Below are 17,861 nucleotides of genomic sequence, written 5' to 3'. Positions count from 1 at the left end.
CCTGCTCTTTCGCTGTGTAGCATTGTTCCCTTGTAAGTTACTATTAAATCTACTTGCTCCATTCTCTCAGTATTTTGCATTACAACGATAAACCAGATTTAAACATTTCTCCTCATTTTCCACTCATTCACTCATTAACTTAAATTTGTGTTCTTTGTTACTGACGGTTATGCCAGTGATATGTATTAAACTCACAGAATAGTGACAGTTGTGCTTTGTACACCACAGGCAAAGTTGTCTTTTTATTTGTCAATCAATATCCCTCAAAATCTTAGACTATTAAAACATACTTTCTCTCCTTTAAGGAGATTAATGCCAGCTCCACACATGACTAATGATGTCCTCGGATTACCAAGCAGACTAATTTTCTCTGCCATTTCTCCACACCTTTCCTGAAATATGTTAATCAGAAATGAGGACCAACCAACTGTTTTAGAGAAGTTAGATTGCTATTATATTCTGTTCCTCCACCATTAATTTCACAGCCTATTCAACATTTGTACCTCAGGTATCACCTGGCAGCAATTAAGGGTCATGTGGATTGTCTGGAGGTCTTCTTGGAACATGGAGTAGATGTCACTGCACTGGATGGCTCAGGTGTGCATGTTATACTTTTGCATTTTAAGGGAAATATTTTTTCTAGCAGAAAGGACCTTTTTGCCCAGGGTCCAATTTCTGTTTTCCAAATTAGATATGCTGACTGCCGGAGGAACTCCACAGGCCGAGCAGCATTATTGGGAGAAAAAGAACAGTCAACGATTCGGGCTGGAACCCTTCATCAACATCCATCTCGTGATGAAAACGTCAACCGTTCTTTTTCTCTCACTGCTGAGTTCTTCCAGTAGATTGTTTTTTTTTCTGCAATTTCCAACATCTATAGTCTCTTGTGTCTCCTTGCATATGCTGCTTATTTTGAGTCTTCCTAAATTTTGTGCTAAAGTTTTGCTGGGGATTCATTGTGGAAGTTCAGATCCTTGACATACATGTCACTAAGTTGCAGTTCCCTTGTTAATGTAACAACAGCCGTCATTGATTAAACATCGAACTGTAGGAGGAACTCAGTGGCTGAGGCAACATCCATGGTCAGAAATGGTCAGTCAATGCTTCAGGTTGGTACTTTGACCATTTCTGACCATGGGTGTTGCCTCACCTATGAGTTTCCCCCAGCAGTTCATTGTTTGCTCAAGATTCTAGTATCTGCAGGCTTTGTGTTCCTCCATTATCGATTCTTCTTTGGTTCTGACTATGCCCCTGCATTTTTATAATTAACATGTGTAGATCATGTTAATGAAGAGTCCCGACTCACATTTTCCAGATACAAAGTCTGAGGAGATCCCAGCTTTCAGCTTAAATTTGGTTAGTTGAACTGTCAGAGGTACTTTTGGCCTCAACTTTACTGAACTAGGGAAAAGAATCAAACCATATTATTTTGAATGATTTGGATAAAGAAGTGGAGGGGTGAGTCTGCAAGTTTTCAGTATATATAAACTTTAGAGGTGTTGTGAATAGTGTCAAAGGTTACAACAGGGTACAGAGTTGAGCGGAGAAGTGACAGATAGAGTTAAATCCAGATAAGTGTGACATGATGCACTTTGGAAAATTGAATTTGAAGGATGAGTAGGTGCTTAATAGCAGAATTCTTAACAGTGTGGAGGAACAGGCGATCTTGGGGTCCAGGTGTCATAGATGCCTCAAGGTTGCTGTGCAAGTTGATAGGGTGATTAAGAAGGTTTGTTGGACTTCATTAATTTGGAGGATTGAGTTCAAGAACCATGAGGTAATGTTGTTACTCTACAGAACTCTGGACTACACTTGGAGTATTGCATTCAGTTCTGGTTGCCTCATCACAGGAGGAATGTAGATGCTTTGGAGAGGGTACAGAGATTTACCAGAATGTTATCTGGATTGGAGAACAATGTCATATGAAGCAAGTTTGACAGAGTAGGGCTTTTCTCTTTAGAGCGACGAAGGATAGAGGTATATAAATTATGGGGTGCTTAGACAAGACGGACAGCCAGCACCTTTTTTCTTGGTCAACAAAAGCAACTATCAGAGGACATCCATTTAAGGTGAGTGGAAGAAAGTTTAGGGGAGATGTCAGAGGAAAGATTTTTAACACAGAGAATGGTGGGTGTCTGGAATGCATTCCTGGGGTAGTAGAGTAGTTGGTACAATGTAGATCTTCAAAGACTCTTAAATAGGCACATGGATGTAAGAAAAATAGATGATTATGGGTGTGAGGTAGGAAAAATTAGATTGTTTATGGAGTAGGTTTACATTGGCTGGCACAACATCATGGACTGAAGGGCCTGTACTGTGCTGTTTATGTCATATTCCTGATCCTTAGAGCACCGAAAGTAGAGGGAGATTTAATAGAAAATAATTAAAATTATGATAGATTTTCATGAGAGAGCACTTCCACCAGTAGGAGAAAAGTAAATTATTATGTTTTAGCAGGTTATTATAATCTGGAAGAGATGGGTTGAATAAACAGATTATTGACTATGTTCAAAAAGCACATCAGAATTTATTACACATACATTAAGAAGTATGCTAAAATATTATATTGTGTGAATGAAATGCCATATACTTCATTTTCCAGAGGATGTTATTGGGGAAAAAGATATTTCATGACTGTGTGTTTGATTGTAATCTAGGTTTGAACGCTTTACATCTGGCAGCAAAACACGGGCACCCTCAGTGTGTGAAGAGACTTCTCCAGGTATGGATGTTGTGGGATTCTTCAAGTGCAATAGAGGAGCACCTAGGAAAACACTACAGCAAACCTGAAAATTCTTATTGCTGATACTCCATGTGCTTCAGAATGACCAGGGGGGATTAGAAAGAAGCATGGGTCATTAGGCTGGGCCCACTGTCAGCTTTTAAATTGATAAAAAAGAAAATGCAGGAAATATTTAGCAGGGAAAAGAGCATGTGCAGAGAGAAATAGTGTTAACATTTCACATCAATGACTTTGATCTGAAGTGAGTCAAAATTTAGAAAACTGGCATCTTTTAAGTTTCAGAGAAGGATGAGAAAGGGAGAGTGGAATGGTGAGAAACTGGACAAATTTCTGTTTAATGTCAGAGTGGTGTGAAGGCTTATTCACGGCAGCTAATGTGTCTGGAGGAGGCCAAACTGCAAAAAAAAAACAAGAATCAAAATTTAAAACCATGCTGAAACTATGAGCTATGGACACAAATCTGAAATAAAGTAGGAAAGCCCTGCATGTGCAGAGAGAAGGGATGATTACATCATAACTGCCCATGTATTATACCAGGATGGGATTATGGTCTTAGGTTTCCGCTCTCAGGGTTCAGTGTTGAATAAGACAAATTCAGATCACTAGCCTTTCCAGTTTGTGTCATCTCTTGCCAGTTCTGGGGGAAGAGCAGGGATTGCTGGAAGCACTCATTGAGTGTGTGGTATCTGAGGTTCTGGGGTCAGGGTTAGCCATTCTGATTGGTTCGGAGTTGTTGACCGAGTGATTTTTGTCTTGCTATGCAGGTGCTGTCTGATTTAACGAATATTTAAACATTTTATCTCTTGTTTTATTTTGCTTTTTAAAAAAAAATCTACCATCAATTCAGTGAATTTGCTAAGAATTGTATTTTCCCGTTCATGTCCTTTTGTTTTCAAATCATTGGTAATTGTGACCAGTGTTTGATTTTGGTCTCAATCCATGTAGAGAGTTGTATTGAATATTTATGGCTAGGATTTGTTCCCCTTTTTGTGCAGGTTGATGTAAAAGTTGCACTTACTCCAGGTTATTCTTCCCCTTAATTTTGGCCAAATCCTGAGGGTAAAGGGTAACTTGCTTTCATTCCAGTTCTTTGAATACTGAAATGGCTGGTGACACCAAGGCAGGATTTTCAGATACTGCTGCAGGGTGGCAGGAAGTGCCTGATGGGGAGTGGTGTGGACTTTCTATCTTTTTCACTGTACTTCAGAGTGTATCTGATGTGGAGGCTTGAGTGCCATGTCAAACATTCTTTATCCATTTTGAGTTGTCATGGTCACAAGTTGGTGAGGATGCTTTAATTTTTCAGGGATGCTCAGAGAACTTGCTTACATTATTTCTTCTGGTTACGGCTTGGCTTGAAGGAGCTCAAGAGTAGTATGCCTGTTTCAGGAGTCTGATATTGGTGGAAATGTGGAGTTGAAGTAACAGCCAGATCAGCCATTATCTGACTGAGTGGTGCAGCAAACTCAAGGGACCGAGTTGACCTAGGAGAGGATGCTGATGTGGACCTCTTTGGTGGTACCTCACCAGTGTTTTGAAGTGCCTGGATAGTCTACAGCTCAGAAAGGTGCAGAAGGGCAAGGATCACTGATCAAGTTGTCGTGGGCTTTATGCTTGGTTTAAGGTCTTGATCTTCAAACACCTTTGTCCTCAGAGAATCAAAGTCTTTGCTAATGGAATGGTGAATTTTATCATTGATGTTTGGCTTTGTTGAGAGGCAACTCCTGAGATGTGAGACATGGTTTTCATTTTCCAGGGTCTGATTGTAGACCATTATTGTCAAAGGCAGTGTTATATAGTGGAAAAGTTAGCATTTTTGTTTGCTATTCATCCCATTTTCTCTTGCAGTTCACTGAGTGAATTGACAGTAACCCTAGATCTAGACCTTTGAGTGCATAAGCAGATGTCCTCTGCATATTTCAATTTCGTGTTTCTGAAGTGAAAACACATGGGTGAACAATTTACCATTTATCCAGTAGATCAGCTCCACTCCATTGGGAAGCCTGTTGGAGGTGATATGCAACGTTGTGGCAAGAAGGATTGAGAAAAATATTTTTATGATGCTTTAGGCTTGCTTAACCCCCTGCATTTGGGTTGGCTTTGTGTTGAATTTATTGATTAGAACCATAGCTTGTATGTTCAAGGATAAAGGTTCCTTTTATTGTCATGCAATAATACATAAAAATGTAAAATACATCATATACTTCAAATTTTGTTTGCTGTAAGCAAACAAAGTGTCTCCATAAGCATTGCCAGGTGTCCCTAACAAAAGAGAGTCCCTTCAGAGACTGAGTGTCCGTGGATTCACCTGCAGCCCTCCCACAGCCTCTGCAGCTGCACAGACTCCTGTTCGTACCATTAGCAGCCTGAGCTCCAGGCCCAAACTTAAGAAGCTTTCAATGCCCGAGGCTCTTTGGTAGACTTTACTGCCCTCTGCACCCTCTTGAATCCTGGATCCCATACCTGGTTCCCATGAGCCAATCTTTAGCAGCGCACCACCTGTGTGGGTCTTTTGACAGTAAGTCGCCCACAGCCTGTATGGGGCTTTCAGCTGCTGAGCCCCTCACTGGTCCATTGCCATGTTAACTTTCCCTGTTGGGTCGTTGTCTGAAATTCTCCTTCACAATGGGGCATCCTCCCTGTTTCTGGTGCCCTGCACCCATCTGCTGCTCCCCTGGAGTCTGCAACCCCTTGTGGTACACTGCCCAGCACAGGTACCGTCATCTTGGGCGCAGTCCACCGAGGTTGCAGAATTTTTTTTTAAAAAAAGCACATTCGGCTCCTTTAATAAGCTGTTTAAAGACTGTACGGAGCAGCACTGCATCACTTCTCCCCACTCACCAAGGGCCACACCAGTGGCAGCGCTGCCCTTAAAGATCATCCTCCACAATCTCCCTCAATTGTGAGAATACATTCTTTGAAAGGCTGTATTTATCTTGTGAATATCTGGAATTTCTTTGAGGTGCAGATTATGTTCATCAGTCTCTGGTGGACGAAGTCCACATTGTAATTTGTGGAGCTCCTCTTTGCCATCAGTGTAAGGCGACTATGGAAGAATCTTATGAAGGCTTTGATATTGCCACAATCATTTGTGCCTCTTTTTTTGAAAATAATCACAACTCCAATGTCTCCGAAGTCTCTTAGACTCCTCTTCATAAGTGTGGGAGATGATATTCTGATTTTGTATCTGAAATTTTGTCATTCAACTTTTTGGACATGCAACAACATGGACAGCACGGTTAGTGTAGGGGTTGGCACCACATTGTTACAGCACCAGTGACCTGGGTTCGAATCCGGAGCTGTCTGTAAGGAGTTTGTCCGTCCTCCCCCGTGTCTCCGTGGGTTTCCTCCAGGTGTTCCGGTTTTATCCCATCCTCCAGAACGTATCAGGGCTGTAGGTCAATTGGGTGCAATTGGACCCGTGGGATGAAAGAACCTGTAACCATGCTGTAGTCTAAAATATAAAAAATATATAAATTGTCTGCTCTGAGCAGTTGTTTTTATCAGCTGACACAGGACCTGATTGGCCTGGGATGGCAGTGAGATTAAGCTGGGCAGTATGTTTGGGATAGAGTCAAGAGCGCCCATGTCAAGACCATGTAGTAGATGAAGATTGTCTTGCTCATTCTAGTAGACATTGACTGTGCCCCTGTCCTTGGTTGATAGGCTGTAATAGGAAAGCATGGTGGAAAATATGGCTGAAAAATCTGAAAGGCCTTGAATTATTCTCCTGGAGTAAGGATGAGTCCATCCCAATTGGCCAGTAAAGGACAGACTGGGACCCAGTAATCTTCCTACAATTCATGGAGAGATGGCTTGAATTTTGGTGATATTAATTCTGACGACATTTCAATTTTAAAACTCTCATCCTTGTTGAAAATAGCAAGAGCACAAAGCTTTCTCTGGTGTCGGGCTTGGTAGAGCAAAACAGTCCAGACTGGTTCTGTGACAGGTAATAAATGGATAAAAATTTGGGACATACCAACTTGCCTTTTTCCTTTCCATCAAGCAGCTTTAGATAAGAGCATTGGTGATGGTGACCACTGTACAATCCCTGTAAAGGTAAAATTTTGTCTTCATTACCTTCATGCTGAATGGAATGGTTTCAGAACTGATCTGGCAGCATAAGACTAGATATCTAGGAGGTGCTGTTGATAACCACCAGTAGCAAATGTTCTCCATCACAATCTATAAACCGATTCAATGAAGTTCATTTAAGCTGGTTCAGTGAGGATTCCGGAAGTACTTAGCAGGAGTACCCTCAAGCATCCCTGAGCATACCACAGACCTCCACCCCCTAAAATGATAGAATGAGAAGATGAAATGAACTGACCCAGTGTGTAAAAGTAGATGACACAATTTTCTTGTTTATTTTCATTGTGTGATGACATTGTTCAATGGGTTTATTGTATTGTATATGTTGAATGTTTAATGGGATTGGAGGGGGGTGGGAAGGAGGGAGGGAAGGGAGGGGGAATAAAGGGTAGAAAATGACACTGTGTAAATTCAAGAGAGAAATGTTTGTGTGTATTTTGGTTAATATGGTTCATAGTGTGAAAATTAAAAAAGGTTTATAAAACATGAACTTGGCCACACCCAGGACATAGCAGGAGCACAGTTAGTGCAGCGATTAGCACAACGCTGTTACAGAGCCAGTGACCTAGGTTCGAGCCTGTATCTGTCTGTAGGGAGTTTGAATGTTTTCCCTCTAGGTGTTCCCCCCCCCACTCTTCAAAGTGTACTGGGGTTGTAGGTCAATTGGGTAGCATAGGATTGAGGCTTGTTACCATGCTGTATGTCTAAAAAATTGTGTCCAGTTTTGAGTGCAAAATTTAAAAGATGTGATAAGGATCTCATGGGCAAATTGGCCTGCTTTCCTGTGGTAACTTAATTTTTAATTTGGACATACTGCATTGCTACAGGCCATTTTGGCCCATGAGTCCATGCCACCCAATTTATACCTAATTGACTTACACCCCCCAGTACGTTTCAAACAGAAAGGGCCCGCGCAGACGTGGGGGGAACGTGCAAATTCTTTGCAGAGAGTGCAGGATTCGAACCTAAGTCCCTGTGGTGAAACCACTATTGTTTATGTAAATGATATGACCTTTTTATGTTTGACCCTGCTCTCACAGGCCACAAAGGCTGTCATGCCACAACCCTGCCCCCGGTTCGAGCTTGGGTCAGGGAGTGCCAGCAACACAAGGGATGCTGTTCATCTCTCGCTAATAAAAGCCTTCAGTTTCAGTTAAAAAAAAAAGCATCCCTGAGCATTAGGGAAGACCTCCAGGTTCAAGTCTTGGACAGCACTAAGCGTTTCCACAACCAGCAGATCAGGGTAAAGCTCTGCAATACTGCCTCAACCAGTTTACATTAAACAGCTAACAGCAAAGGAGACCAAGATCATTCCTGTCATGTGTGTAGAATAAAAGGTTTGAAGCATTCTCAAGTACCTTCAGCCAGAAGTGCTGAGTAGATGATCCTGTGGTGCACTGTTAGTCAGAATCAGACACACACAAAGATAAACACTGTACAACAAAGACTCCCACAGAGCCAGGCTGGCTGTGGCTGCAGCAACTCTGAATGAGGCCTCGGGAGGCCGGCGCAGGCTTATATCCCAGAGGGTGATTGACACCTGACCGGGTGGGGCTTGATCCATTCAGGCTGACTGATTGACAGCCGGCCAGGTGTTGTCCTGTCCCCTTACACTCCTGCAGGTATAGAGGTTGGCCCCTGCAGTAGGCCGGTGGTGTACCACCACAGATTCTTCCTCCTGAGAGTTCCATGAGCTTCTTTTGTGTAATAATTCTTTGATGGCACTGAATCCTGATGCATCTCCCTGTGTGCTATTTATATGTAGTTGTGGCATTGCAAATATTTGGGATATTGAGCAACACCAGTGTTGAGAAAGGGAACTTGTCCTGAAACAAAGCTCACATCCATTTTCATGGCAGTGATGTGGGAAAGAAGATCAAGAGATAATTGTACAAAAATGGAATGAAAGGATTTGGGAGCTGAGTTGAAGTTTAGTGTGGTTTGATTGCATGGTGGAGATGACTTAATGGGAATATTGAATTATTGGTATTATATTGGAGTATTTTTTCACCATGCTAAAATATTTAACTGTCAAATTATTCAACCAAAGCTTTGTTATGTAGAAAACTTCAGAAAGAATGAAACATGGCACTGACTGTGATTACACATGATGAGTTCGTTCAGCAAAAAACAATGCCCCCTTCCTCTCTTCAGGAGAGAACTTTGAATTCATTTTGTATCTCAGGTGATGGTCTGATGGAGGTGGTCTCAGCAGGTAAAAGGAGCTGAGGGAGGTGGTCTCAGCAGGTGAGGGTCTTGAGGGAGGTGGTCTCAGCAGGTGAGGGGCTGAGGGAGGTGATCTCAGGTGATGGTCTGAGGGAGGTGGTCTCAGCAGGTGAGCTGAGGGAGGTGGTCTCAGCAGGTGAGGGGCTGAGGGAGGTGATCTCAGATGATGGTCCGAGGGAGGTGGTCTCAGCAGGTGAGGAGCTGAGGGAGGTGGTCTCAGCAGGTGAGGGTCTGAGGGAGGTGATCTCAGGTGATGGTCTGATGGAGGTGGTCTCAGCAGGTGAGGAGCTGAGGGAGGTGGTCTCAGCAGGTGAGGGGCTGAGGGAGGTGATAGGTGATGGTCTGATGGAGGTGGTTTCAGCAGGTGAGGAGCTGATGGAGGTGGTCTCAGCATGTGAGGGTCTTGAGGGAGGTGGTCTCAGCAGGTGAGGGGCTGAGGGAGGTGATCTCAGGTGATGGTCTGAGGGAGGTGGTCTCAGCAGGTGAGCTGAGGGAGGTGGTCTCAGCAGGTGAGGGGCTGAGGGAGGTGATCTCAGATGATGGTCCGAGGGAGGTGGTCTCAGCAGGTGAGGAGCTGAGGGAGGTGGTCTCAGCAGGTGAGGGTCTGAGGGAGGTGGTCTCAGCAGGTGAGGAGCTGAGGGAGGTGGTCTCAGCAGGTGAGGGGCTGAGGGAAATGGTCTCAGCAGGTGAGGGACTGAGGAAGGTGAGTTCATTAGGTGAGGGGCTGAGGGAGCTGACATTGTCCACGTGAGGGGCTGAAGAAGATGATCTGAGGGGTTGAGGGAGGTAAATGTAGGGAACCTCAGGATGGATTAGTTTCCTGCCATTGATTATCAATGAGTTTTACCAGTTTGTAGATGACAAGATTGGACAGCTCACACCAGCACTTATGAGAAAGTGTACCAAAATCAAAGTGAAGGGTGACCAAATCTGTATTATAGGATGAGAGGTTTCAATAGATTGCAATGTCTCCCAAAATGGGTGGACTACACAAGTCTGTGACATCAGCTGACTAAAGCTCCAAACATTATTGGAGAAAATATTAATTTTAAATTGCAACAAATTTCTAAATGTAGTTTGGGAGCACAAATACATCTTTGAATTGGAATCTGTAAATTAAAAACCGACACCAGACACACAAAGTCTGGGGTGACATTCTAGAACACTGTTCAAAGTGCTCCCTTTTGGATAAATATTGAGCTAAGACTCCATATGTCCACTCGGGTGGATGTATAAAATTGTGTAGCATTATTTAATAGAAAATCAGGGATGTTCTCCCTGGTTATTCATCCGATATTTGTCCAACAATCAAATATGATAATTTTTATTGATTTTATGAAGTCTTGCTCAGTGAAAATTTGGAATTTTATTTTCTCCAAGAGCAACAATGATAACATTTCAGAAACACTTTATTGGCTGAAAAACTGCAATACCCAAACATGCTGGAGAAGCATCACGCGGGTCATGCAGCGTCTATAGTAAAGGGTAACCAACATTTCGGGCCTGGGCCCTTCACAGGTGAATTGCACTCGATCCCAGAACTTGCAGATTTTTTTTGTTGAAGTCCATTTGATTGAAAAATTTGATCTTGAAATGCTCCCTATAAATCCAAATCTTTCTTTCTTCAGGAAAAGTGCCCAGTGAATGCAGTTGACAGTACAGGCAGGATTGCACTACATCATGCAGGTCAGTGTTTCTCCAAGATTCCTTCCATTCCTTCCTGTGTTGATGAAGGGCTCCAATATGAAATTTTCCCTCCCACTGGTACTTCTCAGCTGCTGAGTTCCTCCAGCAAATTGATTTTTGTTCCACTTTCCAACATTTACCGTCTTCTATCCCTCCATCTTTTCTGTCTGCCTGAATTGAGGTGTTAACCAAGAACCTGTGAAATGAAAAATTTAAAAATGATCTTGGCATGCCCAGGAACATGGTATGTTGGACTCTTGGGCAAGAGTGGAAGGCAGGGCAGCAAAGTACCTACATTCTGGGGCTTGCATTCTGCTGCACCATGTTGCTGCTACACATGAACTTCCTGTTATCTTAAGCATTTACTCTTTCATATTTAAAACTCATCCAGTATATCCTGCAGCCACTATCGCGACTTTAACATAAGTGCAATTGGCAACCTCCTCTTCACAGACCGTCACCACGGGCACCCTAGGTGCTTCGTCCCCTGCTCCAGTCCATGTACACGCATGACTGTTTGGCCAAGTTCAACTCCATTGCAATACATAAATTCACTAACATCGCCACCATTGCCAGCCAAATAACTGGTAATGATGAGTTCGAATACAGGAGATAGACGGTCTGGTTTGGAGGTGTCAGATCAGCAATCTTAGTTTCAACGTCAGAAAGACCAAGGAGCTAAATGTTGATTTTAGGAAGGAGAGACTGCGGGACCATGCATTTGTCCGCTTTGATGGGATACAGGTGGAGAGAGGTAGATCCTTCAAGTACCTGGGATTCCATACTTCAGAAAACCATTCCTGAACCCAGTAAGTCGAGGCAACTATGAAGAAGACAAACCAATACTTCTACTTTATGAGAAATCTGAGAGGATTTGGCATGTCATCAAATGCTCTTATCAAACGACTACAGGTGCACTGTGGAAAATATATTTGACTGGTTGCATTACTGCCTGGTTTGTTAATTCAACTGCCTAGGAATGCAGAATGTAACAATTATTGCCAGGTCCATCTGAGGCTCCGACCTCCCATTCATTAAAAATACATACACGAGACAGGAAAGCAGCCAACATCATAAAGGACCCCCATCACCCTGGTCATAACCTCTGCTCACTGCTACCTTCGGGTAAAAGGTAAAGAAACCTGAAGAGCAGAACTTCTACGTTCAAGAACAGTTTCTTTCCATCAGCTATCAAGCTCATGTTACACGAACTGGGACTGCTTCGACACCACCGAAGGACTGTCTGCTTCACATTTTTTCTTTACATTGTGGTAACTGTGAATATTTATGTTCTGTCTATCTTTTGTATTTATTATCACTTTTTAATTAAATATAACATGAAGTGTATACACTCCAACGGTCATGTAAACATAGAGGAGTACGTAAGCTCAGTGACTGGCTAAATCAGCAAGTGCATTGATGTCAGCGAGATCAAATGCTTCATAACCAGGGTCAACCAGAAACTATGCTTGGATGCAGAGGTCTGGGCCCTTCTCAGAGCTCGTGATGCTACCTTCAGGATAGTACTAAGATCAGCCAGGGCTGACATCTCCAGTGCAATCTGGAAGGAAAAGTGAGGCTATTGTAAGGTAAAACATCATGAGATGGGAATGTGTAGGGAGTTACCCTGTACAGGGCAGTAACAAGAAGGGGAGGTGTCCTTGTACTCCTGTTAGGTAAAACATCATGAGATGGGAATGTACAGGGCTGTAACAAGATATGAATGCATCCTTGTACTTACAAGATAAGAGAGACATTGATGGATTGAGAGGCAGGAAGCTAGCAGGGAAAGGATAGCAACAGTTTTAGTCATTGGACAAGTAATGATATGATGATGTTCTAAGCATGTATCCAAGGGTATAAAAAATCACCATTTTGCTGATAACGGCAGAATGCATTCTCCGACTAACATGTTTAGTCGCAAGTGTTACAATCCGGTAATAAAGAACAAAGAACCCTGATTTCGACTCAGCCTGGTGTTTGTCTCACTCATTCATGAACAAAGCAGACCTAACACTATGCACAGAAGATCCACAGGGAGTTGTGAGACACTGGTGACATGAGGTGCATGTGGCAATGGATCAAGATTATAACAAGTCAACCTTGCAAGGTAAGCACAATGATGCTTCCCTTCTGGATAGACTGAACATCTATGCACGGTTTGATGACAATAACAGGATGAAGCCAAAGAAAGCTCTGTGTCCCCCTAATGAATGGGCCCCCTGTATAGCCGCGGGCAAGGTGAGGAGAACCCTATCCAAGATGAACCCACACAAGACAGCAGGACCAGACAATGTACCTGGTCGGGCACTGAAGGACTGCGCAGACCAATTGATGGTGGTCTTCATGGATATCTTCAACACTTTATTGCAGCAGTCTGTTGTTCCTGTAGGGTTCACGACAGCCACCATCATCCTTGTACCCAAGAGGGTGACGATAACAGGTTTCATTGATAACTGCCCTGTGATACTGACCTCCACCATTATGAAATTCTTTGAGCATCTGGTGATGGAACACATCAAAGCACAACTCCTGAAGAAACTGGACCCATTTCAATTTACTTGTAGAAGAAATTGCTCCACAGATGATGTGTTGTCACTTCACTCCGACCTGGCCCACCAGGAGAACAATGCCTCATATGCCATGTTGATCTCAGATCAGAGTTTTAACACGATCATTTCCCCAGAGGCTGTTGGAGAATCTGTCCTCGCAAGTACTCAACACCCCTCTCTGTCACTGGATCTTGGATTTCCGAACAGAAAGACCACAGTCTATCCGGGTTGATAGCAGAATATCGTGCTAAGCACTGGCGCACCTCGGGGCTATGTGCACACCCCCGCTCCTATACATGCTACTGCATCGCCATATCCAGCTCCAATGGTGTCATCAAGTTTGCAGATGACACAAAAGTAGTTGAACTCATCAATAACAATGATGAGTCGCACCACAGAAAATCTCGTGAAATGGTATGACAGTAACAACCTGAGTCTCAATGTGGACAAGACAAAGGAGATGATCATGGACTTCAGGAGGACCAGGAATGACCACCCTCCACAACATATCAACAACTCTGTTGTAGAGAGAGTGGAGAGCACAAAATTCCTTGGAGTTCACTTAACTTGTGACTTACTGTGGACCCTTAGCATCTCCTTACCTGTCAGGAAGGTGCAATAGACACTGCACTTCCTGAGAAGAGTGAAGTGGCCAGGCTTTCGGCCACCATTCTATAGGAGCTCTATGCAGAGCATCTGGCCAGCTGTATAGTTGTTGCAGAGAAATGGATTGGAGGTCATTCCACAGGACCATAAGACTGGCAGAGAGGATCATGAAAGTCTTCCCCCTGCCCCCTATTGATGTGATCCATCTGAATCCTCTGAAGAGGGCAGGCAAAATCATTGAGGACCCCTTCCACCCTGTACACAGCATCTTTCAGCTGCTCCCATTGGGGAAGAGATACAGGAGGATCAGAGCCAGCACCACAGGGCCGAGGAACAGCTTCTTCCCACAGGCAGTGAGAATACTGAACAACCAAAGGAACTGCTCACACTAACCATCTGAGACTCTCATTCACACATAACAAAATTTATTTATTTATTTATTTGCATAGATGAAATACTTCTCCTGCATCTGTATGTGTGTAATGTCTGGTTGCGTGTCTGCATGGTTTTTTTAAGTACCTATTTGACTGTAGCAAGTAAGAATTTTGATGCATATGTACATTGTACAATGTATATGAGAATGAGCTCATTATCACATTTCCAGACATTTGGAATACTCCAGTCACAAATCTGCAGACTCAGTTTGGGGTGATGACCATCCAAGCTGTATTTTTCTGCTCTTGATTACTCAGTTGCCACTTGCATCCTGTTTGTGGTCTAGGAATACTTGGGCTACCAGAAGCCTGCTCGAGTGGCAGGCATTTTCTGCCCTATTTTACTTGCATGGTTACACTTCTTTAATAACATTGCCTTCCTCATTTCTGCGACCCAATTATTAAAGCCAAGTACTAACCCAATTCTGCTCTGTAAGGATGTTGGGACTTTCCTATTTTTTAACATCTTCCCTTCAAAACATACTTTATTGTCAGTCTTTTTTTAATCCTTTAACTCTTCCATGCTAACTCAGTGACCTCAAGCACAGTCAGAACAATTATCATGAAATATCTGAACACTACAGCACAGAAACAAGCCTTTTAGTCTGTGCCAAACTATTATTCTGCCTAGTTCCACTGACCTACACCCAGATAATATCCATCCATATCTCTCCTATCCGTGTAACTGTCCAAATTTTTCTTAAATATCAAAACTGAGCTTGCATTTACCAATTCAGAACGCAGCCCGTTCCACACTCTCTGCGTGAAAAAGTTTCCCCCTAATGGTCCCTTTGAACATTTCTCCTTGTTTCCATTTTTATCTCTCCTATCTTCTGGAAAAAAGCCTCCCTGCATTAACTCTATCTACACCAATCATAATTTTGTATAGCTCTATCAAATCTCCCCTCATTCTTCCACACACCAGGGAATAAAGTACTAACCTGTTTAACCTTTCCCTGTAACTCAGATCATCAAGTACAGGCAACATCCTTGTAAATCTCCTCTGCAGTCTTTCAGTCTTATTGATATCCTTCCTGTAGTTAGGTGACCAAAACTGCACACCTTACTCCAAATTTGGCCTCACTGATGTTTTATAGTTTGTCAACCAGAATTTGACAGGCGATGCCATTTGCTGTGAACCTCTTAAATGCTTTTTATCTGGACAAGATGGCTGTGCCTTATCCCTCTAAATTTTGGCATTCCTTCTTAGGTGAATAAACTTAAACATGTTCCATATTGTTGAGGTGTCCTAACACTGGCCTTCAGTCTCTGCACTCTAGTGATGGCATCTCTGTAAAGTGGATGAAATAAGATCCGGAATCCATGCACGCCAAGTAAACTGTGGCAATCCCCACACTCTTGCTAATGTTGATCCTGTAGGGTTCACGACAGCCACCATCATCCTTGTACCCAAGAGGGTGACGATAACAGGTTTCATTGATAACTGCCCTGTGATACTGACCTCCACCATTATGAAATTCTTTGAGCATCTGGTGATGGAACACATCAAAGCACAACTCCTGAAGAAACTGGACCCATTTCAATTTACTTGTAGAAGAAATTGCTCCACAGATGATGTGTTGTCACTTCACTCCGACCTGGCCCACCAGGTGAACATGTGAACACATGTTGGTAGGGAAGCAAGAAAACCACATTGTCGACTGTTTTAGAGGGAAACTAGATAAGAGAGAAACAGGGTAGAAACTTGCTCATGTACTTTTAAAGGATATAATGGAGACACCACTGAAAACACTCAGCCTGACTAAAGCCAAGAGATTGCAGATGCTGCAATGTGGAGCAAATACTAGTGGCTGCAGGAACTGAGAGGGTCAAGCAGCATTTTGGGTTGAGGGCCTGCATTAGGACTAAAGCCTTTCTGAAATTGAGACTTGGCACTTATTTGTACTGTATTCCTGACAATTGTTGAGGCAAGAGGGCAAAATTCTTTACAAGTGTTAAAGTACTGGGCTCTGCCACGAAGCCACCAAGATAGGATCAGGTCACCTGCATAGCATAGGGATTGATCCAGTTGAACTATGCTCAGCCAGGACCTAAACTAGAAAAATCCCAGGAACTGGGGAAGTCTATCAGGGCATGGGTTTGAGAGGATACATTTATGAGGAATGCTTGATGGTTTTGGGGTCATACTTGGAAGGATGAACCAGGGTGGGGGGGAAATCTCATTGAAACCCACTGAATATTGCAAGAACTGGATAGAGTAGAAGCAGAATTATTTCCAGTCATGGAAGAGTCCTGTTCCATAGGAGACACGCTCAGAATAAAAGGATGTCTCTTTAGGACAGAGGGTTTTTTTCAAATCAGAGAGTGATGAATCTTTGGAAATCATTTCCACAGATTGCTGTGGAGGCCAAGTCATTGGGTTTATTTAAAGCAGTAGTTAATAGATTTTTGATTATTAAGGGTGTCAATAGTTGTGAGGAGAAGGCAGGAGAACGGGGTTGAGAGGAAAAATATGTCAGCAGAATCGATTCAGTGGGTTGAATGGCCTTATTCTATTCTTAAGAACCAAATCCAGGGTAGGCCCAATTCCCATTATCTCAACCAACTGTGCTCAGAGGGGGTTCTCCATTATGATAGCATTAAGAATGAAAAATTGTTTATCTCAAGAAAATATTGTTTAACTTCTGCATTTTCAAAACCCTCTGCCTTTTTTTCCCTTTGTTGCAGCTCAAAGTGGAAATTTTTCCTGTGTTCAGACACTTTGCGATTTCAAAGGCCCTATAAATATCCATGATGATGTAAGTAATATTTTTCCCTATTCTGTAGATTAATTGGAAAGCACAATGTGAAACTGAACTCTGTACACTTTAAAATGGTTTGGGGAGGATTTCAATGTGAAGCAGTGTAGAGAGGGAATCAATGTGAACGATGTAAGTCCTTCAATGGTGAACGAGCTGACCTAGACCTGGCCACAAATGAAGCTCTCTTCTGAGTTGGTCATTAGAATGCACTGCAAGTTATTGTTTCTGGTTTGACAAGTGGGCAAAATTAGCAGTCAGGATTGATCTGACTTTTCCAGTTGTTGTGTATAAAATAAGCTCACAAATGGTGAGAAATGGATGTAATATTGAGAATTATTGTTTTTCAAATTCTTTTCACAGTCACTGTCAAACAGCACAAAAACAGGCCCTTCTGCCGTCCGTCTATGCTGACTATAAAACACCCACTTAGGTTAATCCATTTTACTCTCCCCAACAATTTACCCCAGATTTTACCACTCGTAGGAGGGGCAAACTAAATTAACATCCTGCACATCTTTTGGATGTGGGGGGAAGCTCATGTAACTGGAGAAGTTCAAGGAAAAATATACAATCTCCACATCGACACCTGGAGATCAGTAGGTTGTTGAAGCTGTGAGACAGCAGTTCGACCATCTGCACCAGGTGCCTCTTTTAATTAAGGTTGTCTAAACAAGATCTCAGCCACCAGAGTGTGGGTATTCAAAGGGTAGTACTCCTGGGATTCAGACCTATCAAGGGATACCATGAGGAGGAGAAT

At 42.9% G+C, this 17,861-nt stretch overlaps 1 protein-coding gene across 1 annotated transcript in view; it reads left to right on the top strand.

Annotated features, from left to right (window-relative positions):
• The window catches only part of ankrd24 (ankyrin repeat domain 24), a 110,432-nt gene that overhangs the window by 44,228 nt on the left and 48,343 nt on the right, over positions 1-17,861 (top strand). The window contains exons 4-7 of the mRNA XM_069928502.1: positions 509-597; positions 2,658-2,722; positions 10,693-10,750; positions 17,031-17,101. Coding sequence (XP_069784603.1) covers positions 509-597; positions 2,658-2,722; positions 10,693-10,750; positions 17,031-17,101 — 283 coding nt within the window. The remainder of the gene's footprint in view (positions 1-508; positions 598-2,657; positions 2,723-10,692; positions 10,751-17,030; positions 17,102-17,861) is intronic.

This window comes from Narcine bancroftii, chromosome 3 (genome assembly GCF_036971445.1).
Source record: "Narcine bancroftii isolate sNarBan1 chromosome 3, sNarBan1.hap1, whole genome shotgun sequence".
In the NCBI taxonomy this organism is placed as follows: Eukaryota; Metazoa; Chordata; class Chondrichthyes; order Torpediniformes; family Narcinidae; genus Narcine; species Narcine bancroftii.
This window is presented reverse-complemented; position numbering and strand designations above follow the sequence as displayed.